At 39.1% G+C, this 24,918-nt stretch overlaps 1 protein-coding gene across 1 annotated transcript; it reads left to right on the top strand.

Moving 5' to 3' along the window:
• The first annotated feature begins 3,561 nt into the window (after positions 1–3,561).
• LOC130219892 (von Willebrand factor A domain-containing protein 5A-like) lies at positions 3,562–24,918 on the top strand. The gene is made up of 20 exons (XM_056452388.1): positions 3,562–3,845; positions 9,430–9,632; positions 9,713–9,935; positions 10,009–10,175; positions 10,253–10,367; positions 10,440–10,603; positions 10,692–10,780; positions 10,904–11,048; positions 11,128–11,207; positions 15,744–15,858; positions 15,942–16,100; positions 16,181–16,284; positions 16,369–16,583; positions 17,709–17,735; positions 18,048–18,107; positions 19,221–19,280; positions 21,194–21,229; positions 22,908–23,047; positions 23,127–23,250; positions 23,331–24,918. Exons 1-20 carry the CDS (start codon positions 3,806–3,808, stop codon positions 23,408–23,410), a joined length of 2,346 nt encoding a protein of 781 aa, XP_056308363.1. The 5' UTR covers positions 3,562–3,805; the 3' UTR covers positions 23,411–24,918.

Genomic DNA, 24,918 nt, shown 5'->3' with positions numbered 1-24,918 from the left:
CTTGTTCTGGTGATTAAACGTCCCTAATTTGTGTATTTGCGTCTGTGTTTTTTTTGAGCAAATGTTGATTTGAGCAAATGTTTTTTTTTACTCTCATCTTAATTTGTTGCAGTTGGTGCATTTTTGTTTAACTTGCGCCATTCCCTGCCCCCTGACGACCGCAGCAGCTGTGAGAACATTTCGTGAGTTTTTCGAAGATCACAACAAATCAGCTGAATGATGTCTCATTGAAACATTCAAGTAAAATTATAAAACAGCATGGAATAAATTTGAATGAATAAATTTGTTTAAATATTGTCCTTTTTAAATGTATAGTTCACGCAAAAAAAAAAAAAGAAAATTGTCATTATTTACTCAATCTTTACTTGTTCTAAACCGGTTTGTCTTTTTATTCTGTTGAACACAAAAGAAGATATTTCGAAGAAAGCTGGAAACCTGTAACCATTGACTTCTTTTGGAAGTCAATAGTTACAGGTAACTGATGTGTGTGTATATATATATATATATATATATATATATATATATATATATATATATGTGTGTGTGTGTGTGTGGCTAATGAATCAAAGAAACATTGACATTCGTCGTTTCTTTAAAATTTGGATTGGGTAGGTAATAGTACACCACCTTTTTTTAGGACTACACCACTGATTTGTGAATATAACATTTTGCTATAATCAACATATTATTACACAGAAATTCAATTTCTTTGTGTTTTATAAAAATGCCAAATTTCACAATGTGATAGTCAAACGCAGGTATTACTTTTTTGTCATCAACCACTCATACAATCTGTCCCAAAAGGATCTGACAATAGAACAAATATAAAAATATTATGTTTCTGAGATTCAATATCTTCCAAGCAGAAAATACAAGCATTACTGTCTAAATGAAATCTTATTCTAAGAACTTCATTACATGGATAAATGTCCTTAATTGTGTTGAAATGTACTTCTTTCATTTTAGGTAACAAGGGAAATGACAGGTCTCGTTTTCTAACTTCAATAGTGTCCGCTTTAGAAAATCTCTCAGATAAAACTTTTTCTTTTAAGAGGAAAATATTCTGTTCTCAGTAGTGATCTCAAGACCCTGTTGTTACATTTAATATCCAGAAATGAATAATTATTAATAAACAAATCAACCAGTGGCCTAAATTTAAATATCACGCGCATCAACGCGAACGCGCGAGACAGTCAGGAAGCGTGTCCGCTAACGGTATGCAGACGACAAGAAATGTACAAATACGTTTATTAGTATTATTAGTAAGTGTCTTCTACAGGAATACTATCCTGGTCCTATTCAAAGAAATTATAGAGCTTTTAATAAAGAATTTAGTAAAAAATAGTTGCAAATATTTGACATTTCCTCTTCCTCCAAAATACATTTTAAAATGTTGTATGATATTCACCCTGCAGAGGAGTTTCTGAGAAAAAGATTTAATGTGAATTTTAATGTTTGCCAATTCTGCAATAGTGATATTGAAACTTTTGAACAGCTATTTCTTCATTGTAATCTGGTTAATCCTTTCTGGTCTGATGTGGACATGTCTGGATTAAACAATATATTTCAAGGTTTCCTTCTATTTGTTGGGACATTGTGAAATTTGGAGTAGATTTGGACAGCAAACACGATGACTTAACTGTAAATTGTTTACTCATTTTACTTAAATTCTTCATCCATAAATGCAAAAGTTTGAAAACAGCTCCTCAATTGTTTGTGTTTATAAAGGAGTTTAATGTGGAAGCTTTAAAAATACTGAAGGGCGAGAAGGCTAAACAATTGTAGGATTTGTTTCCAGAATATGGATTTATTTAACCCCTTACAGCTCGGTCCTGGAGGGCCGGTTGCCTACAAACTTTAGTTCCAACCTCAATCAGACACACCTGGGCTAGCTAATCAAGCTCTTACCAGGCTTTCTAGAAACATCCATGCAGGTGTGTTGAGGCAAGTTAAAGCTAAAATCTGCAGGACAGCGGCCCTCCAGGACCGAGTTTGGACACCCCTGCCTTACAGAGTGTCTGTTTGATGTCTGCACGGTATGCTGTTCTTTTTTTGTTGAGTTATTTTGTACATCTTTTAAAATCTATTTTATATTTTATTTTCATCTAATTTTATGGTATTTTCACGTATTTTTTCCGATCTTGAAAATGAAAAGGACCAACATAACTGTACGCGCAGGGCTTAATATGTGCCAAATTTAGGAAATCTGTTGAGTCAGGATGCTTTCTGTAGAAAATACCAAATAAGTTGTTCTCCTAAAAGATATGATAAAATTATTAAGAATATACCACTGCAAATGGTTAACCCAATAAAGCAGGGGTCACCAATCTCGGTCCTGGAGGGCCGGTGTCCCTGCAGGATTTAGCTCCAACTTGCCTCAAGACACCTGCCTGGGTGTTTCAAGTATACTTAGTAAGACCTTGATTAGCTTGTTCAGGTGTGTTTAATTAGGGTTGGAGCTAAAATCTGCAGGACATCGGCCCTTCAGGAACAAGTTTGGTGACCACTGCAATAAAGGAACAAATAAAATATTCAACGATAAATCCCAAAATAATTGATCTTAAGATAGAAAATGTTAAATTTACAGACAGAAAATGCTCAAACTAATTTTTGAGAGATTGTCTAACAGTGTTGTTTTCCAGGATCTGTTAAGAAAGCTTATATGTTGTCTCATTATGATAAGAAAGATATCTATGATATTAGAATTAGATTTCTTTCACATCCTGTTAATCCTAAATGTAAAGAAGTGCACTTTAACATTATGAATCACATTTATCCTGCAAAGGAATTTCTAAGGTTAAAATTCAATATTGATGACTCAAATGTTTGCCAGTTTTGTCATTTAGATATAGAAACAACTGAACACTTGTTTTTCCAATGTAAGGAGGTACAAGGATTTTGGGAAGTATTAGTTTGGAAACAGCAGAAAATATCTGTAAGACTTGTCTTCTCGTGGGAAATTATTAAGTTTGGCCTAAAACTTAAGGATAAAAGATATCTTTTATAATGAATAATTTGATGTTATTATTAAAATTCTTTATTCATAAATGTAATTTTTTTATTCTCCCAAGACTAGTGGTGTTTAAAGAAGATTATGTGATGTATTTGAAGACATTAAGAGAGATGAAAAGCCAAAAAGCAAGTCATTTATATTCATCATTAGATGATTTCATACTTTGAGAACTTCAACTCCCCTGCTACTTAAGTTTCTTTTCTTTCATTTATATTTTGTTAATTTTTGTGATTGTTATTTATTTATATATGTTGTCTTATTAACGAGGATGGAGAGATCGTGAATGCATTCAATTTTATTGTTATTTCAGTCTTTTGTGTGATTCTAAAAAGTATTAATGCCTTTCTGTTACTGTTCAAGCATTAATAAAAGAAAAGAAAAAGAAAAAAAAGCTTAATTTGTGCCGGAACACTCCGGATCCGGCACTTTTGAAAACTTATCCGGCACCTCATTTTACCTATCCCCCTCCTCAACCGCCCTCCTTCACTGTTTGTCTGCTGTTCACTCGCCAACACTTTTGTCCATTTTCGCTTTCCGTACATCCAGTTGTTGCTTCGTAAAGGGGGAATTCTGGAATTGCAAAAGTAAACAGATGCTACAGCGGTCTTCTGAGGTGTTTCGACGACTTCAACTCGTCTCCTGCCTAAATATTTCCGTCTGAAACTCTCTGAAACACTGATTTACTCAATAAATAAGTCTTTCTGTAAAGATTTGAGTCAGATTAAAAGCAATATTTTGAGATCAAATCATTTTAAGTAGGTAAAGTTTGTCAGTTCCTCAAACAGCGTGAGAATGGTGAACTGCGGTCTTCTGACAGGGTTGAATGAGCCAGGTAAGAATTCACACACTTTCTTTACTGTTTTCGGCTTTTAAATAAAGTGATCTCTATTTGATACGTGTTAAGGTTGTACACACCGGGACTAACGTTGCCACCCGTTTCTTAAAATACGGAATCGTCCCGTATTTGAGAGAGAAATTGCGCGTCCCGTTTTGAATATTTATCATTCTTTTAAAGTAGCTTTTCATGCAAATCATCCCACACGCATTTTATGTAGATGCCTTATTTCCTACTTTTGATTGGGTAATACTTGACGTCATCGTTAGTTTGATTGGTCTTTGCCCAGTGAGGGCGGGTCTTTTAAGCGGAGTCTGTCAAGTCTTGACAGAGAGCAATGGCAGATGCTTCTCCAGTAACCCCCCGCGGCAGAGAGTGGGAGGAAACAAATACCTGGCTGCAGAGTGTTAGGAATTGTTAGCAAGCCAACTGCAAGCTTTGTCGGAGAGCGTTCTGTGGGTCTTGCGGCTGTGGCAGACGTGCGACAACATGCCTCCAGAAAGCAGCATTCATTCCCGCAATGACAGAGCTCACAAAAATCAAAGCAGTCAGACAGCTCTTTGTACCCCAAATTTCTCCGAAGCAGACATGGTAATGACAGTGTAATCATTATCAACAATATTTAGGTTAATTGATCAATAATGCTAAAAATTTGAACCAGTCTGTGAATATCTAGCAGCTGGAGTATTTATTTTATTGTAATTTACTGTTTTCTACATGTAATAAAGAACAGTCTGTGAAAATAATACAAATATATGTATTTAATATTAACTGAGTTAAACCATGTCAACAACTGAAATCACAGTGAAATGAATGGCTACAGTCAAACTTTATCTCACAATTAGATTTGGCCTGGTTTTCACACACTGGGTCTGTAAATACAATGTAAGTGGATCACAATCCAATGTAATATTATGATATGTTTGTTAAGGTTAAGTCAGGCACATAAGCATTAATTTATTACATCAAACATTACATTTAATACATTAATAAACAACATAATGCCAGTGTAAAGAAAATAAACTAGTAAATTACAAATTTCTATGTTTTTAAATTAGAAATATTTGCTATTTGAAAACGTTACTAGCTAATGTTTGTTGCTAGTTTATGTTTGTGCTATTTGAATAGGTGTTGCTGCAAGTAATGACAAATACTTTAGCCAAAATCTGTTATCAATTCCACCCTTTAAAATTCATTAGTATTTTCTCCTCTCCTCTAGGTTACAGCAGCTGAGTTAACTCAGGTGTACCACACTATTAAACGTAACTTCAGCTATATCAGTGCTGCAGAGTTGGTAAAGAGAGAGACTGACTGCATCTGTTTACACAGATTTCAATAAAAGACAGTTTATTTTAATGTCCAAGTTTTCACACTTTCCTGAAAACCTATTTTAAGTTGCGGTTTACTAACACTGGCATGCTATTGAGCCTGTAATTGGGGATGTGGCCACCGCTGTAGTATGCGTCCCTTATTTTTTGTATTAAAAGTGGTAACCCTAGTTTGGGTAGGCGTTAATAAAATACAATAAATGGGAAATTTAATGAATAATATAAATAATTCTAGTTAAATTCCGTCCACAACCGTGTCTGATCTAGCAACAACCCTGTTTTATGACCAGAACAAGACATATTCATTCACAAAGTGTTTATTCGGATGTCAGATCAATGTTGAAACAAAACGATACGAGAACAGAGCATTTCAAACAGATATTAAGTCATTCAAAAATAACTTCAGTCTGGATTTTAACCCGCTATCCTCGCATGCTAACCTGTGAGTGGAGTGAGTTCTCACCACTCCACTATACCACTTGAAGGGTCAACTCTACGAAGTGGGATTTAATACCTCAATTGACCCTTCGCTAAGCCCCGCCCTCTTTAGTTACTGTTGCTACGGCTGTCAAGCTTTCGTGCCTGGCACGTCTATTACAATGTGTATGCGCCAGTGTCAGACATTCCCAGGGATATAATTAGTCATTTTTGGCAAACAGGTGAGATATCTGAGAAAGCCTGACAAAAAAGCACTGCAGTATGCATTACAGCGGGATATTCGAGACCTAATATGCAACAGATTAGAAAATAATTTAATCAAAATTGAAGCTAGGTTAGCCTAGCCGCCTCAAACGCTGAGCATTCAACAGCTCAGTTCATGCACAGCAGGAGAGATGAAATATAAAAATAATCTAATAATAACAAATTAAATTGTGATTTCTCCTTTTTAGCCAAAAGCCTGATAGATTAATGTTGTGCAATGAAATATAGCGTTACTAACCGACGAGGAAACGCGCGTGGACAGTGCTTTTACCCAATTCATTCATAGAAAGAGCAGCCAGAAAGGGGAAATTGATGGATTTGTGCTGAATATTAGCATCATTGACCCATAACAATGTACAGCACCTATTACTGTCAGTATGTTTGTGTGCTCTTTATACAGTTTCTATTCTAATTTGCAGTTAAGTGAAGGAAATAAATAAATTGAAATGCAAATCAAAGTATAAATAGCAGAAGTGAACAAAGTGATTTCCTTACCAGCAAATATTAATTCAACACCAAATATAAAAGCAGACACTAACCCGTTATAACGTAGTCACCAATGACTAAATCTCCAAAAGACAGAAAACATCAGTGAATTGTAGCTCTGACATGTACACGAGGCTTATGAATTACTGTAAAACAGCTGCGGATGAAGTATATTGATCGCAAGTGCTCAGTTTATGATCACATCTTGATTTTTTTTTTTTTGTTTTGTTCTGTTGATATGTAGTTTTAAATATTCATAGCTTGAAACAGATGGAGATATGACTGCTATTAGTATGACTACTATGGCGAGGACTTAAACGGAGCAGTGCTCATAATATCGAGCGAACAAAAAAAAAAGAAGAAAAAGACAGCCGGGAAACATAACCTGCTTTGTATTTTTGTAGGAAACACAGTTTAGATCTGTTTAGGCTAAGAGGTTTGTGAGTTATTGTGTTATGTTCTTGTATTGAGTCACTGAATCACATGGGGGCGCTAGTGGTTACTTTGGGTTCTATAAAAGGGTAGAAGAAGAATGTGTAGAGAGAACCATGTGTTGGTAACCATGTGGCATGCTGAGCTGTTTGCTGTTTAGCTCTGAAGCTAATAAAACTTCTGGATCATGAAATCTTCTTGACTCCTTATGCTTGAGCAACCATTACATATTGCTGTCTATGACTGTTTCAGGAATATCGAAACAAAACCAACTTAACTCTCTCTTTTAGCGCCCCTCACAGAGTTTGATCCACGCTGCCATTTCTCCTCTTGGGTTTTTGGTTTTGAAAAGCGAAAAAGTTCCACCACTCTGTCCAAACTTTTAGGATACCGGGTATCAGATTTGCACAATCCATATGCACAATGCTCTGGCCAGTTTCCCTCGCTCAAAAGCTTGACAGAGTTCCTGCGCGTAGCTACGGTTGCTAAGCCACGATTGGTGGGTGGCGGGTTTTGGGTGTGGCTTAGCAAAGGGTCAATTTGCTCAACTTGTTCTTAGCTGAAGCTGTTCCAGTGCAATACATTAAACACGACCACTAGGTGTCACTGTAGAGACGGGTTTCGAAACGTTTCGAAGCTTCGACACATTTGCTTCGACTGTTTCAGTGTTTCATGAAGCCTCGCTTTGCCCACCACTATCACCAGAGCAATAAGCAGCTCCACGTTCAAATCGCCTCTGGGCATCTTCGTCAATGTGTGCTCGCATTGACAGTTTTGTGCTTGAGCGCCTCCAAATGCTGTTTAATGTAACTTCAGCAGCTCCGTGCACGTGAACAAAAGTGCCAATCGGATTGGTGGAGAAGGTTTTAACGTGGCGCGTCAAAACAAAAAAACGAGCTTGAGACGTTTTTTTAAATGATGCTTTAATTCCTGGCGTTTTGCGTGTTGATGTGCACGATCACATGAGGTGCGTTCGACTTCATGCAGCACTGCGCAGATTGATCGAAATCTGTTTTAAAGCGGTGCATGCTGGTTAGAAATTTTGTCCGGATTGATGCTGCACCGACGCCGCATGACTGTCACATGTGGCAGCAAAGTACCGCGACAGCGCTCTAAGATCAGACGACTGATTCAGCTGGTGCAGCGTCTGAAGAGCGACTGCTGGAGCTGCAATGACGACACCGAAATGACACGACTGGCCGAGTTTACCGAATGACAACAACCACGTGTGTTTTGGGTTTAATATTGGACAAATTCCGTCTCACAAATTTCAAAACAAACAATTCACTTTTCATACCCTCTCTATCTTATACACATCATGCTTATTAAAATATTAAAAGACTACAAATATTTTACTGTAGTAACCATTTTTTGTTAAATCATTTGGTTATTAAGGCTGGATTGTTTGCACAGGTTTATTTTCAACCTTTTTCATACAGACTATTTACTGCATTCAGCTTCGTGAACGATTTAAATGATATCTTTTAGTAAATAACCTAAATATTAACTCAAATAAGTCTTACAGGCTTAAAATAAACATTATCATCATTGATCCTGACACCCACAAATGAATTTAAATAACTATTTTATTAAATGATTATAAAATAATTTATATGATTATAATATATATATATTTTTCCTGTCTGGCCGTTTATACACAAGTTTTAAAAGCGACATAGATATATCTTGCTCTTTCTGGGAAATTTCTACTGAAAGTGGAGCTCACTTATTTTAGGAATGTCCTTTTGTTCAATCTTTCTGGATTAAAGTGCTTTTTTGAAAATGCTTTCATTATCCAAAATCTTAATCGTTGTTTAAGACTTAATCAAAACACCTTGTATTGGGTTTTACATTAATATATATTGGATAGTTTTATATCTATAAATGTTAACCCTTTTTAGCATATTCAAACAAGAAGTATTAGCCTAGAGTGATGTTTAAACTCCTAAAATTTGTGCACATTGCTTTGTATTTAATAAGCCTGTTCATTTTTATGTTTATTCATTCTTTCATGCATTTGATATTTAATTCATAACTCCCTTATTGTTTAAAAATGAACTATAGTTTGTAGAGACTGTATTCTGTTTTATTTGTACTGTAAATCTTCTGTTGTTATAAATAAAAATTAATAATGATGACGCCATGTGATTGGTCATCATGACTGCCGCAACTTTGAGCCCTGAAGTGTCCGGCTTGACAGCTCCGTTTTCAACTCCACCCTCGCCTGCGCTCGGCTAATCTCGTTGATCGCCGGCTGTAGCCATGCTTCATGTCGAACGCACCTATTGACGCCCTTTATTTAGTCACGAGGCGTTAAACGTCGACGGAAAACGTGAGCAAAAAACGTCTCTGTGTGCACGGTAGATTATTCTTTTTTTAGATTATTCTTTTTTGTCCAATAAAGAACTGTAATGGGGTCTGTTGGATTGGTGATGTTGTTCTGCAGTATTATTTTGATGTGCTGTGTTTATGATGTTATTCAGCTGCATTTGTGATGTTGTTGTGCTGTATTTGTGATGTTGTTGTTGTGCTGTATTTGTGATGTTATTCAGCTGTATTTGTGATGTTGTTGTGCTGTATTTGTGATGTTATTCAGCTGTATTTGTGATGTTGTTTTGCTGTATTTGTGTCAGTTCCTCTGAAGAGCATCTCAGTGGAGGTTCGGGTTCAGGATCATGTCGCCTCAGTCTCCTCCACTCTGCAGTATGTGAATGAGGAGCAGCGCCCCCTGGAGGCCTTGTTCGTCTTCCCTCTGCCTGCTGATGCTGCTGTCTGCCACTTCAGTGCCAAGATCGGAGAGCAGGAGATTGTGGCAGAGCTTCAAGACAAGGAGACAGTGAGTCCAAATACAAACCTGTAGGATGCTGCTTTGCATATATTTTTACTGTGTGGCTCAAAACAAACTGTGTGTTGCAGGCGAGGGATCAGTATGATGATGCTGTGAGTTCAGGACAGCAGGCGTTTCTGTTGGAAGAGAGCGCAGAGAGTCCTGATGTGTTCAAACTGAGTGTCGGGTGTCTGTCGCCGGGTCAGAACGCTGCCGTCACCATCATCTACGTCATTGAGCTCGCTGTGCAGGCCGACCAATCACTGCGCTTCTGTCTGCCGGCTGTTCTCAACCCCAGATACACACCAGCAGGTACTACAGCAGCTCTGGACACACTCTTAATTAGCAGAGAGAAGTGTTTCTAACGTCTCTGTGTGTGTGTCAGGTTCAGGTGCTGGTATAGTGTCAGAGATTTCATCAGTATGTGGAGCAGTTCCCTACACTCTGACTCTCAGTGTCCATGTGAGCTCTCCAAAGCCCATCTCCAAACTAGAGTCCAACTGCACTCTGGATCCTCTAGTGTTCCTCCACTCTGATCACACTCAGGCTACGGTACTGTGTGTCTTAATGTGTTTATGTGGATGTCTGAACAGTGCAGGTTTATCCATGTGTCTTTATTATGTGTGTAGGTGAATCTGAGTCCTGGTCACATGTTTGATAGGGATGTTGAGCTGTTTCTGTACTATCAGGACACCCATCAGCCCTCTGCTGTAGTGGAGGCAGGAGTGGCCACTGCACCGTCAGGTAAGAGCTGTAGCTCACTGGAATTATGGGATAGTGTGGTAAAGTTTTTACTGATTTATTCTCTCATTTCAGGCTCTCTAATGAGAAACCCTGTAGTCATGATTAGTTTGTATCCAGAGTTCCCAGAAGAAGTGGCAACTCAAAATGAGTTTGTTTTTGTGATGGACAGATCAGGCAGTATGGACTTCATGATGCATCATGGAATAGGAGCACAGAAATGTATTGAAAGTGCAAAGGTAAGATTTAAAGATTAGGATTAACTTTTGTTTCTGTTGGTGTGTATTTAGATGAGACACTTGAATTTCTGTTCACGTCTCTCTGCAGGACACTCTGCTCTTACTGTTAAAGAGTCTGCCCATGGGATGCTACTTCAACATCTATGGATTTGGATCTGATTTTGAGTCTTTCTTCCCGTTAGTGTCTAAATTTTTAAAGTATCCATCCTGTTTCTGTTGTCAACACCCCCTGAACTCATTCTGGGTTTTTCACTTTTGAAAAGTGTCAGCTATGACGAGGAGATCTTTCTGTCTTTGCAGTAAAAGTGTCGAGTACAACCAGGACAAAATGGATCAAGCTCTTAAAAAAGTGAAGGAAATGCGAGCTGACATGAGCGGCACAGAGATTTTACAGCCTCTAAAACACATCTACAGTCAGGCCTGTATCCCTGAACACCCCAGACAGGTTCAACACCACAACTACTCATTGATATTGGTGTAAAAGCATAAACATGACTTGTTAGTCTGATGTTTTCTGTGTTCAGCTTTTCATCTTCACTGATGGAGAAGTAGGAAACACTAAAGAGGTGCTGGATCTGGTGAAAAGTCACGCTCACTCTCAGAGGTAAAGTTCTGCTGGGTTTGATCATTCAGATCCTCATCACTTACAGTAACAGTGTTTCCCCTTCATAGGAACTCCGACGAGTGTCTAGATAAAGACACTATGATCGCTAGATGACCAATCTCTCTGAAGAGGAAGAAAACAGGAAGTATTAGATTTTTGTTTCAGAGCCTCTCATTGAGACTGAAGAGACCTTCTTCCACACTGACTTTTTATTGAAAAGAGTTTCTTTTTATCTTTTCATTCCCGGTCCCTGGACGTTTCACTGGTAGCTAAAAGAGCAGTTTTAACTAAAAGAGCAGAACCCCTAAGAGAGCAACACAGATGAGCAATGCGTCTTTTTAAAGATGTCGTTCCGACTTTGCATTCTGGATGTGGGGGTTTCCTCGCCCTGTATGACAGGCATGAGCAATGTATCACATGTCTGAGGGTCCAGCATGTTGAGCAGGTGCTGTAAGGCAGATTAAAAATTTCTAAAAAAAAGAGCAGTTTCATCTCTCTCTGGGTGCGCAAACCCGAGCCTTGCCAGGCCGGGACACTCCGATGGTGCCATTAGCGCGAGCTGCCGGGCTCTGCCAGCCTGGTTAGTGCTGCCCAACCCGTCGTGGTGGCTTTTACGGATGGTCAGACTCGGCTACGCGATACAGTTTGCTACTCACCCTCCCAAGTTCACGGGTGTTCATTTCATGAGGGTCAGAGTTTGCTGTCCTGGTGAAGGATGCAGTCAAGCCGGTCTCTCCTGCTGAGATTAAGTGCATGTCTACAGCCCATACTTCATCATGTCCAAAACGAGCGATGGGTTAAGACCAATCCTAGATCTGCACAGACTGAACCGTCATTTACACAAAATGCTGTTCAGGATTCTTACGCAGAACAAAAACTCCAATGCGTTGGTCCTCAAAATTGGTTTGCAGCAATAGACCTGAAGGACGCATATTTTCATGTCTCCATTCTTCTACGCCACCATCCCTTTCTCCGGTTTGCTTTTGAAGATCAAGCATGGCAGTACAAAGTCCTCCCTATCAGGCTATTCCTGTCTCTGAGGGGTTTTCACCAAGCTCATAGAGGGTGCCCTAGCGCCTCTTTGGTTCGCAGGCATTTGCATACTCCGTTATCTCAACGTCTGGCTCATATTGGCTTTGTCTCGGGATCAATTGATTATGCACGGGGACATGGTGCTCTGGCAATGAAAAACTGTTCAAAAGCTCGCACATGCCTCATAACTGGGTGATCAGACAAAAAAGGCAAAAGGTACAAAATAAAATATTCATCAAAGGCACCAACACCAAAGCTTCAAAAATATAAATTTATTAAATTAAAAAAGGCTGACACAAAGCGTATGCAACGTTTCGAGCCACACGACTTTTCATCAGACAGTGTTCATCACAATCAGGTGCTCCTTTTAGTACACTTCCGGATCACATGATATCCTCTCGCATATACACGTATACATACATACATACATACATACATACATACGTATACATACACACACACACACACACACTCATTCATAGATTATACAACTTAGATATTTCAAGTGAAAATACAAAAAAAACCATAATATTACAATATTAATTATAAAAAAAAAGAAAAGAATGTACCAGGATACAACAAAATGTATAACAGAATATAACTGATAACACAACTCTTTGAATTGGAAGAATTAACATCAGATCAATCTATAGTAATTCAAAATGCCGACAAAGGAGGAGCGGTAGTGATTTTAGACCGATGCGATTTGTGAACTTGAAATACACAGACAACTTTCTAATCCTGTGTTTTATTAAAAAATGAGCACTAATCTGGTGGCGCAACTTAAATCGATTATACACAATACGTTAACCTCTTTTAAAAAAATCAGGGTTTTTAACTAAATCTAAATGTGAATTCATGTGGGTTAAACCAGTGTTTCCCAACCCTGTTCCTGAAGGCACACCAACAGTACACATTTTCAATGTCTCCCTAATCAAACACACCTGAATGACCTAATTAGAACATAATAAGAGACTCCAAAACCTGAAGTTAATTCAGGTAAGGGAGACATCCAAAATATGTACTGTTGGTGTGTCTCCAGGAAAAGGGTTGGGAAACACTGGGTTAAACATCCGATTCCACCGATATTGTATACACTTCCCAAGATTCATAAACCTTATAAAGACATTCCTCCTGGGAGACCAATAGTGGCAGCTATTGGGTCTCTTACAGAAAAAAAATCTCGGCTTTTGTAGATTTTCATTTACAACCTTTAGTTAGATCTTTACCTCCTTTTGTGAGAGCCACTATGGATTTTATTGAATGTGTCAGAAATGTCAAACTACCTGAGGTTCCTGTTCTTCTAGCCACTATGGATGTAGAATCCCTTTATACCAATGTCCCATTTCAGGGTGGTTTTAGAGGCTATGGAATTGTTTCTTAATCAGAGAGACAGTTTAGTTCCAAGTACTGCTCTTAATAAATTGCTGTTACAACGCAAAGCCTTTTGGAATTTCACTCTAGACACATTGTCTCCAAAAGGTTTAAACAGGGAGTTTGACATTCATCCTTTTCTTTAATATTTCTTTAATGTTTAATTAGGTGTTTGGGTAAAGTTTTTTTGGCTACATTATTTTCTTTTTCTTTTAGAATTTATATTGTAATATTATGGTTTATTTTTGTATTTTTATTTTCACTTGAAATATCTAAGTTGTATAATTTATGAATGAGTGTGTGTGTGTGGTATGTATGTGCGGGAGGATATCATGTGATCCGGAAGTGTACTAAAAGGAGCACCTGATTGTGATGAACACTGTCTGATGAAGAGCCGTTTGGCTCGAAACGTTGCATACGCTTTGTGTCAGCCTTTTTTAATTTAATAAATTTGTATTTTTGGAGCTTTGGTGTTGCTGCCTTTGATGAATATTTTACATGGTGCTCTGGCACCTTGACCAGTTGGGGCTTCAGGTCACCCGAGAAAAGAGCACTGTCTCGGGATGGAGCTGGACTTGATCTCCATGGTCGCGTGCCTCTTATAGAAGCGTGCCGGGCTGGTGCTGTCCTGTCTAGGCACACTCGACAGGAAGACAGTGGTCCCACTGAAAGGCTCCTGGGGCATATAGCATCCGCAGTTGCTATCACGCCGCTCGACTTATTTCATATGAGACCACTTCAGCTTCACGATTGGGTCCCCTGACAGGCATGGCGCACTGCCAACAGCACACACCGGGTGTCCATCACTCCGATGTGTCGCCACACCCTCAGTCCTTAGAAGGATCTTGCTTTTCTATGATTTGGTGTGTCCCTAGAACAAGTATCCAGGCATGTTGTCGTTTCGATGGATGCCTCCAGCATGGGCTGGGAGGCCATGTGCAACAAGCATGGACCTGCGGGTTCCTGGACTGGACCCCGGGTGCATTGGCATATAAACTGGCTAGAGCTGGTGGCAGTTCTTCTCACTCTCCAGCGCATTTTACTGGTTTTAGAGCAGCAACATGTGCTGTTCAGAATGGACAGCATGGCGACGTTGGCTTATATCAACCGTATCGGGGGGTTTATGCTCTCGTCTCAGCTCGCTCACCGTCTGCTCCTCTGGAGTCACATGCGTCTGAAATCGTTGCGTGGCATTCATGTCCTGGGCGAGCTCATATGTGCAGCCGATGCGCTCTCATGGCAACTAGTGTCCCAAGGCGATTGGAGACCTGGTACAGTCCGGCTGATATGAGAGCACTTAGGGGAAGACCAGGTCGACCTGTTTGCTTCTGTCAAAAACGCCCATTGCCAGTTGTTTTTCTCCCTGACTGAGGCCCTCCTCTGCATGGATGTGCCGGCTCACAGCTGGCCACCGCGCACATGCTGGGGTTCTGTGCCAGCTATGCACGGTCTCTGATGGCGATCCCATATCGTCCCATATCATCCCAAACGTAAGCCTTGTTCCCCGAATAGGGAATGGAGACGTGTGTCTCCAGCTGTTAGCTGAGTGATCAGCTCTTCATCAGGCAAACAATCTAATGCTCGCTTCACATGCGCCAGCTGATATACTCTGTTAATGATTAATATCTGGCAGTTCAAGATCTGCCAATTCATTTAGCATTCATTGGCCCGTTTTCTTAAGCTGCGGTCACACCAGAGTTTGTGTGTGTGAAATTCTGTTGTGCGGTGCTGCGAAAAGGGGTGGGATTAAACAAGATGATTAGACATTTAAAAAAGCCAGTGATTGCTCCATGTTTTAAATTTCTGTCCAGAGAGGTCATGTTTTGATCCTCGATTGGTCTCACGCAGTCAAGTGATGCGATTTACGCAGGTCAGATTTCATCAAGCTTGAACTTTGCACCGCAGCGAACTGCGAAACTTAACGCATGACCCTGCGTTTCCGGTCTGGAGCATTAGCATGCGTATGAATGGAAGTCTATGGGAAGAAAAGCCCAGTGTCACTGCAGCTTCACTCTTCAGAGTGATTGGTCATCTAGCGATCTCTCATAGTGTTTTTATCTAGACATGCCTCTGTTCCCTATTTGGGGAACAAGGGTTACGTTCGTAAACGAGACGTTCTTGTGTCTCCAGGTGTTTCTCGTTCGGGATTGGTGAAGGTGCGAGTACCGCCCTCATCACAGGATTGGCCAGAGAGGGATCTGGTCACGCTCAGTTCATCACAGGCAGCGAGCGCATGCAGCCCAAAGTAAAGTTCTACACTGGACTTCACAGACACAGATGATTCCTAGTCACATGACTCAATGTCTCTTTCTCTTCAAACTGTATCAGGTGATGGAGTCCCTCAGGCTTGCTCTTCAGACCGCTGTGTCTAATATATCTGTGGATTGGACACTTCCAGAGGGTGTTACTGCTGAAACAGTTTCTCCACCCATCAATGTGCTCTTCCAGGGTCAAAGGACTATCATTTATGCCCAACTTAAAGGAAAGGTAAGATGATTTACCTTACTTTAGTGTCTCTCATTTGTTTAGATTGTAAAAACTATCTTAGACTGTAAATAACTCTGCAGACTTTAGAAGGCTCTGAGGGATCAGTGACAGTCAAATTCAACCTGAACGGTCAACCAGTGACAAACCAGCTGCACTTCTGCATCAAACCAACTGAGGAAACAGGGTAAACACTTAGAATCACTTTAAATTGGAGTGACATCTGTTGTTTGAGTTTCTAAATCAGCAAATTCTACTTCTGTTTCTGCAGGTTGGCTGTTCACCGGCTGGCAGCTCGAACCCTGATCCGTTCTCTAGAGCAAGAGGAGAGATCTAGTGCTGAACGTAAGAATCTCAGGAGAACAATAGTGGAGCTCAGTGTTCAAGCAGGAGTGAGTAGTGTTCATACAGCCTTCATTGGCATTAATAAAGACACAAAACAGACTGTGAAAGGACCCCTGCAGCAGAGAAGAGTGCCGACATACGGTTAGTGCTCTGCTTGAATCTGCTTTCTTTAAACTGTCACTTGACTGTTTGATGTCTACATTTGATTCAGATGTTTTTCAAATGTTCTTAAAGGAAGCATGATGCCAGAATAAGGCAGTAAGGCATTAAGATTTACTCACAGATGTTTAGTGCTCTACTAGTGACTAAATAATTGACTGTACTTCTTTACTACATTAAATGTTCATGGTGACTCAGTGGGTAGTGCTGTCGCCTGACAGCAAGGAGGTTGCTGGTTCGAGCCTCAGCTGGGTCAGTTGGCGTTTCTGTGTGGAGTTTGCATGTTCTCCCTGCATTCGCGTGGGTTTCCTCCGGGTGTTCCAGTTTCCCTCACAGTCCAAAGACATGCGGTACAGGTGAATTGGGTAAGCTAAATTATCCATAGTGTATGAGTGTGAATGGATGTTTCTCAGAGATGGGTTGCAGCTGGAAGGGCATCCGCTGCATAAAACATATGCTGGATAAGTTGTTGGTTCATTCCTGCTGTGGCGACCCGAGATTAATAAAGGGACTAAGCTGAAAAGAAAATGAATGAATTAAATATTCATCTCAATTACATGTTTAAAAAAAAAAATTATATATTTTTCCGAAAATATTTAATTCATTCATTCATTTTCTTTTCAGTTTAGTCCCTTTATTAATCTCGGGTCGCCACAGCAGGAATGAACCAACAACTTATCCAGGATATGTTTTACACAGCGGATACCCTTCCACCTGCAACCCGTCACTAGGAAACACCCCATTACACACATACACTACAGAGAATACAATTTACCCAATTCACCTATAGCGCATGTCTTTTGACTTGTGGGGGAGACCGGACTACCCGGAGGAAACCCACGCACACACGGGGAGAACATGCAAACTCCACACAGAAATGCCAACTGACCCAGCCGAGACTCGAACCAGTGATCTTCTTGCTGTGAGACGATTGTGCTACCCACTGCACCACCGTGACGGCCAGAAAATGTTCATATTCAGTTAAACTCATAATTTTGGAAATGGGCAGATTAAGATGTTTTATTCTTTCTTTGTTGATTTGCTCGTTCTTGAGATAATTTGTATAATTTATGACGTGTGTTTAATTTTGTCTCCTGCATGTGAAAGAGCGACAGTTGATGAGGAGGCGAATGTGTAAGTTGAACTAATGTTCGGTCTCTCTGTAAGAGAATTGTGTTTTGATTGTAATTGTTATCTTTCAGCAAAATGTTGTCTAATTGTTAGCAATAACATCTTCGAAAATATTGAGAAATACACCAAGTATCTAGAGCATTAATTCTTCAGGTCTTAAAAAGACTTCTAAAATGTACAGCAACACTGCTTGGGCCTCCAGTTCATGTCTTTAACAAATATTCTTTTAGTTTTTCTTTTTCTTGTGAATGTGTCACGTCTGGGCTGTTTCTCTATATATGAATCTGTTTTGACTGTTGGCTTTTCTGCTCGCAGCAGAGAGAATGAGAGATCGAGACAGAACGAGCGAATACAACTATTTATTCCCACCGCTAGGTAAGTTCACCTTAGTGTGATCGTTTTATCAAACATGAGTATTGTTTTCATGACGTGAAAATATGTGTAATATATGAACTGTCTTCCGACCAGTTTCCTTTTTTACACTTTGTTTTTCTTGTGAATGTGTCTGCTTTAGGCTGTTTCTCTATATTAGATTAGATTAGATTAGATTAGATTAAACTTTATTGTCATTACACATGTACAAGTACAAGTCAACGAAATGCAGTTTAGGTCTAACCAGCAGTGCAATAGCAGCAAGTGCAGGATACAGGTATAAGTTATAAAGTGCAGTTATAGAAAAACTATGGTAATATTTACAGATGGATGTACTATGAACATTAAAAGAGTCAGTGAGGGGCAGAGTTCAAAAGGGAGACAGCTCTGGGGAAAAAGCTGTTCCTCAGTCTGCTGGTTTTTGTCCGGGGGAGCCTGAAGCGCCTGCCGGAAGGCGGGAGAGATAATAGTCTGTGAGCAGGGTGAGAGGTGTCCTTAAGAATACTGCGTGCTCGGCACAGACAGTGTTTCTTCTGGATGTCCTCAATGGCTGGCAGTGTAGTCCCTGTGATGCGTTGGGCAGTTTTCACCACCCGCTGCAGTGCCTTACGCTCAGCAACAGAGCAGCATCCATACCAGACTGTGACGCAGTTGGTCAGGATGCTTTCTATTGTGCATCGGTAGAAGTTCACCAAGACGGCTGATGAAAGCTGGTTCTTCTTAAGTGGCCTCAAGAAGAATAGGCACTGGTGAGCCTTCTTGACCAGGCTGGTGGGTCCCCAGGAACTTGAAGGATGAGACAGGCTCAACGGGCACAATATGAATCTGTTTTGACTGTTGGCTTTTCTGCTTGCAGCAGAAAGAATGAGAGATCGAGACAGAACGAGCGAATGCCGCCATCATTCACCACCGCGAGGTAAGTTCACCTTAGTGTGATCGTTTGATCAAATATGAGTATTGTTTTCATGACGTGAAAATATGTGTAATATATGAACTGTCTTCCGACCAGTTCCTCTTTTTAACACTTTGTTTGTTTGTTTTTCTTGTGAATGTGTCTGCTTTAGGCTGTTTCTCTTTATATGAAACTGTTTTGACTGTTGGCTTTTCTGCTTGCAGCAGAGAGAATGAGAGAACGACAGAGAACGAGAGAATGCCGCCATTATTTACCACCGCAAGGTAAGTTCACCTTAGTGTGATCGTTTGATCAAATATGAGTATTGTTTTCATGGTGTGAAAAGGCTCCTGCAGAAGGGGTTGATGTAAGTTAAACTGATGTTCATTCTGTTCATTTGTAAGAGTGTGAAATATATATTGTCTGTATTCAATTGCAAATGTTTCTTGGTTGTAATTGTTCCTGCAAACGCACTGTAAGTTATGTAAGCGGAGTATTTTAACTTTATCTGTATGTTTTAATATGGGTATGCATTAGTGGTGTAGTCCTTACTATACGCACGTATACTCAGCATGCTTACTTTTTTCCACGAGTTGTTTGGGTATTACCACTTCTGACGATCAATAATTGCTTATACCCTCAGTATACTCCCTTATTTTTCTGATTAAACTTCCCTAATTCTAGTGTATTATTTTAAATTCTTACTTAAAAATATATATGTGTGTAAATGTATATAAATTTTTCTTTCTTTACCGAAAAATGATCTGTTCCTGATCCGCCCTAAAATGAAAATCCTAAAATCGCCCCAGTACAACAGTATTTCACATTTGTCCTAATCATGCCTACCGCTACAGGGAACGATATATATGTATATATATGTATATATATATATATATATATATATATATATATATATATATATATATATATATATATATATATATATATATATATATATATATATATATATATATATATTATAACACTCAAACAATAAGGCAAAGACTACTCATAAATCGCGTAACAATATGCTATTTAAAACGATAAATACTAGTATATAATAGCGACAACAGCAGACAGACTCCTAATAGTTTGGTTTAAAACAAGCATGCATGAATGTGACAATCAAAAATAATGGCTGATTGATGTTTAAAGGAACCTATTAAATGTAAATAAGCCAGTAAAGAAGTAAAAAAGCTGTGTTTCCATGTATGCACAGGCCCTACTGAGTTAACTTTAATTAAAGTTAACTAAATTGTTGTAACTATCTTGATTGAGTCTTTTTTTCAGTATTAAAATGATTATATAAGCTGCATACTGTATGCATACAGCCAATTGCCAAGATTAGCTTATTTATATATATATATATATATATATATAGCTAATGCATCAAAGAAACATTGACTTTCGTTGTTTCTTTGCCTACTTTTATTTAAAATTTGGATCGGGTGTAATAGTACCTTTTTTTTAGGACTACACCAGTGGTATGCATAATATCAATGTCTTTGTGAGTCGGCTGTGAGTTTCATCATTCCAGTACAATAAACACTCACCAAAATATTGTCTAAATACTGTTATCAATCAAATCTTTGGAAAAAAAAATGGAGAAATATGGCAAATAGGTAGAATATTGTATCTGCAGGTCTAAAAAATAAAAATAAAACATTTAAATATGAAGCTATACTGCTTCTCCATACCAGCTCATCTCTTTAACAAGTTTTTTCTTTCTTTCTTGTGAACGTGTCTGATCTTGGCTGTTTCTCCATATATGAACCTGTTTTGACGGTTGGTTTCTCTCCCTGCAACAGAGAGATTGAGAGATTCTTCCACACTCAATTAATGTTTTTATTCTACATAGCGCAGCATGTCCTTTCGCATGACCTGAGTCAAGGTGTCAATATTGAGACTTCATGGATCCAGATTAAAATAGGATCTCTTTCTTTTAAGTACAATATAGTTAAAGTACACTACTACAGTATGTGATTATATACACATTCAGTCAGTTCTTATCTAAAATGTTAAAATACAGTCTAGTTAATTGAAAGTAGTGTTTGTTGGTTCTTTTGTCTGTTTTTGCTTATTTTCCTAATCTGAATCTGTCCTGTTCTGGTTTCTCTTGCTGTAGATTGTTTGAGCTAGATAGATTGTTATGCTTGTCCTGATGTTGAAGTGAATGATTATGTTGGTTGTGTTGCAGAAGAGTCTGTCAGGAATCGCCTCCCACTGAGAAAAGGTAAATTCTTTAAATGGACAAAGTCGTCCTTTTACATGACTTGTGCCAGGGTAAAATATTCACAGATTCAACAGGATGTCTTTTTTTCCTTTTATGCCACTAAACCTATTTTATCAGATAAATTCATCATATCACAACTGAATTATCAATGATTTAATATTACTCTAGCTTGCTCAAATGTATCCCTTTGGTGAAAGGAATCTTTCCATGCTAATATTGACTCAATATGAATAAAATATGACCTCAGCACATTGCAGCTGAATGGCGTCTACTTGTGGAAAAAAACTCAAATGCAGATTCAATTAAAAAATGTCAAAAGATGTTGAAAAATCACAGACATTGATCATTTGTCACACTGAACACACAGAATTTGTCAGGGATCTAGATGAAGGATCCCAAAAACATACATACATAAACATATAATACTGTATATATATATATATATATATATATATATATATAACTTCACCAATAAACTGCTAAATGAAAACAAAACAGAAAAGGAATATAATCACAAGCTAAGACAAGGATGCTAAAAGGAAAGAATAAACTGGATTGAGAGAAATTATTATCGTACAGGCACAAATACAGAGTGCAAAATGAACCAGCAAAAGCATGAGCGAAGAGCACAATATAAAGCTGCGGTCACACTGGGCTTTGTGTGTGCGAAATCGTACGGTGCTGAGAAAAGGGACGGGATTAAACAAGATGATTAGACATTTAAAAAAGCGAGCGATTGCTCCATGTTTTAAATGTCTGTCCAGAGAGGTCTTGTTTTGATCCTCGATTTGTCTCACGCAGTCAAGTGATGTGATTTCGCAGGTCAGAGTTCACCAAGCTTGAACTTTGCACCGCAGCAACATGCGAAACTTGACGCATGATCTTGCGTTTCCGGTCTGACGCATTCACGTGCGTATGAATGGAAGTCTATGGGAAGAAAAGTCAAGTGTGACCGCAGCTTTAAGGCAGGGAAGCACATGAGGACCAGGTGTAGACACTTACACTAACAAGGACTAGATGAGGGCTAATCAAGGGGGCGTGGTAAAGGAGAAAGGAATGGAGGAACACATAGCAGACACAAACAAAGACAGAGGCCATGCCCACACACACGGGTATGTTTCGTGAGTAAATTGCATACAAGTCTATGCAAATATAGGAACAGAGATGGATTACTGTTCCGCATTGCAAGTGATCTAGAATATGTGACACGTTTGCCGCAAACATGCAGAATTTACCTCATTCTTGTCTTTCATGTTTGGTGTGAACTTAGCAGTTTTGGCCAATCACAAATGAGCAAACAGCACATACGCTGACGTCATGAGTTGAAAACTCTGCTTGTAGTGTCCACACAACCATACTGTGCTCAGAGTTTCGGGAAATATTCACGCTGGCCGGAGTTTCCAGAAAGTTTCAGTCACTCAATTCTCTGTTTTCAGGTGGACAAACAGCAAAACCATGTAGAACAATTGTGGTTTTGAAAATACTTGTGTACGTGTGGAAACATTAAAACAAAGACAACACAGATCTGGGAGACAAGGCAGGGCCCTGACAGAATTAAATCTCAGCCACTGCATTTATGAACATCAGAGCGGCAAAAGTTAACATGAAAACTCACTGGAAGTGAATTCTGGTTAGTTTCCTTGTCTTCATGTAAGTTTGTGTTTGTTTGGATGTTCAGCTGCTCCTGAGCTCCAGCAGGATCTGGTACTCCCGCTGGTTTCCCTCCAGAAGGCCTCGGGCTGCTGGGAACTGGACGCCGCATTGGCTGCTGTGTTTGGGAAGACGGAGGATGAGCTGACCAATCAGAAACCAGCACAGGTGAGACATGTGACAAAACAACAGCAGCACAGTTATGATGGTGTTCAGGGTCCAGCATCAGATGATGGTTTGTGCACAGGTGGATGGGTCAGTGTGGGCCACTCTCCTGGCTCTGGTCTGGTTGTACGGCTGGAGGAAAGAGCAGCAGGTGGAGTGGCAGTTTGTGGCCCAGAAGGCAGCGGCGTGGATCGCCTCTCAGAAAGGTCAGATCTCCATTCTGGAGCACATTCATTCAGAGATGATGGAGAAAATCATGTTAAAATCATGTGTGTGTGTGTTTCAGTGGGCGATCTGTCTCAGTGTGTGTGTGTGGGTAATGTCCTGCTCGGATGTCAGGTCACCAAAGACACTCTGGGGATCTGAAGATATCAGAAGACCAAAGTACAGACACCATTACATTTATACTTAATCTCTTACTCTCTTCAGAAACTTTTAATCTGTGATTTTATTTGCTCAAATCAACACTAAATCCTAACTGAACCTGACCTCCACCATCATTAGATGAAACCGGTCCAACCTTCTTCTACACAACAATGATGGATCTGTTCATTTCTCAGTTCATATTGAATATTAAAAGACAATTTATTAGAATTAATGACTTATTTTACAAAAAGACAATCATTTTGAGGAATAAAACACAGTGAACTCAAAAGAGCTTCGGCCTCAGATAAGCTTATGAAACTGATGCTAAAATAGCAAACCTAATAACAGAGCCGTTCACACCAAGCATGATAATGAGCGTTAAGCCCTCTTTAATAAGATTATTTAAAGATAATGACTAATGGAAAAGATAATTAAAATCCACAACTCCAGGCCAGCAAATTGAAGTATAAGAATAAAAGTACCTCAGTTATCCAGATTCAGCATCTTTGTGTTTCCTCATTTTAAATATACATGTTGTTTTTATCCACTAAACTGACTACTATAGGAAAAACCGAGACCAACACATTTGGCGTTGTCCTTTATTTTGGTCTGTCATGAAAACAGAGTAAAGGCCTGTTCATACCAAACATGATAACTATAAATATGAATATAATGGTAAATATATTTGTGTTGTGAAGTCTGATGACATTAATTATATGAGACGAAAAAATCACTGATGTGTTCTGATATTCCAATGCGTAAAGGCATGAAAGTGAGAGAAAGGACTGGGGCCGAACCAACAATTCAGCTGGAGGAACTTTGGCTGACCTCACTGCTCAGCTTACACCAGGGAAACACCCTATTCCTGGAGGCACACTGGCAGTACATATTTTGTACGTCTCCCTTATCTGACCCATTTACTTCAGGTTTTAGAGTCTCTTCTAATGTTCTGATGAGTTGATTCAGGTGGAAAATGTGTACTGTTGGTGTGCCTTCAAGAACAGGGTTGGGAAACACTGGCTTACACACATGACTCTCAGTGCATGAATGCACACTATACATGCTGATGATAAAACTGCCTAAAATGTTGGTTCATGTTTTGTTATATACTCTGATGACTATGTATCTGTTTGCCAGAGGGATTAACTCACTGTTCAATTGATAAGCATGCTCATGAACGTATGGTTTAATTAGGTTATAAACCTGTGTCTATGAATGACCCATGCTCTGTTTCTCCAAACCTGTTTCTTAACACTGTTTCTGAAACCTTTTACTGAACACTGTTTCTGGACACGGTCCTAGTAGTAGATCTTTATCTATGCATAAGAAGTATAAAAAGCTGGAATATATGAACCAGCTGCGCGCTTTCTGACTGCTCCATACTGAATGTCTTAGACCCTTTATTCTCAACTCAGGACAAAGTAAAGGATTTTGTTATTTGTATCTTTGTTTATTCTACTTTTTCACTGGATTTTATTCTATTAATAAAAGTGTATTTTGTTAATTTT

The sequence above is a fragment of the Danio aesculapii genome, chromosome 25 (assembly GCF_903798145.1).
Source record: "Danio aesculapii chromosome 25, fDanAes4.1, whole genome shotgun sequence".
Lineage (NCBI taxonomy): Eukaryota > Metazoa > Chordata > Actinopteri > Cypriniformes > Danionidae > Danio > Danio aesculapii.
The sequence above is the reverse complement of the archived record's forward strand: the minus strand, read 5'-3'. Positions and strand labels throughout refer to the sequence as shown.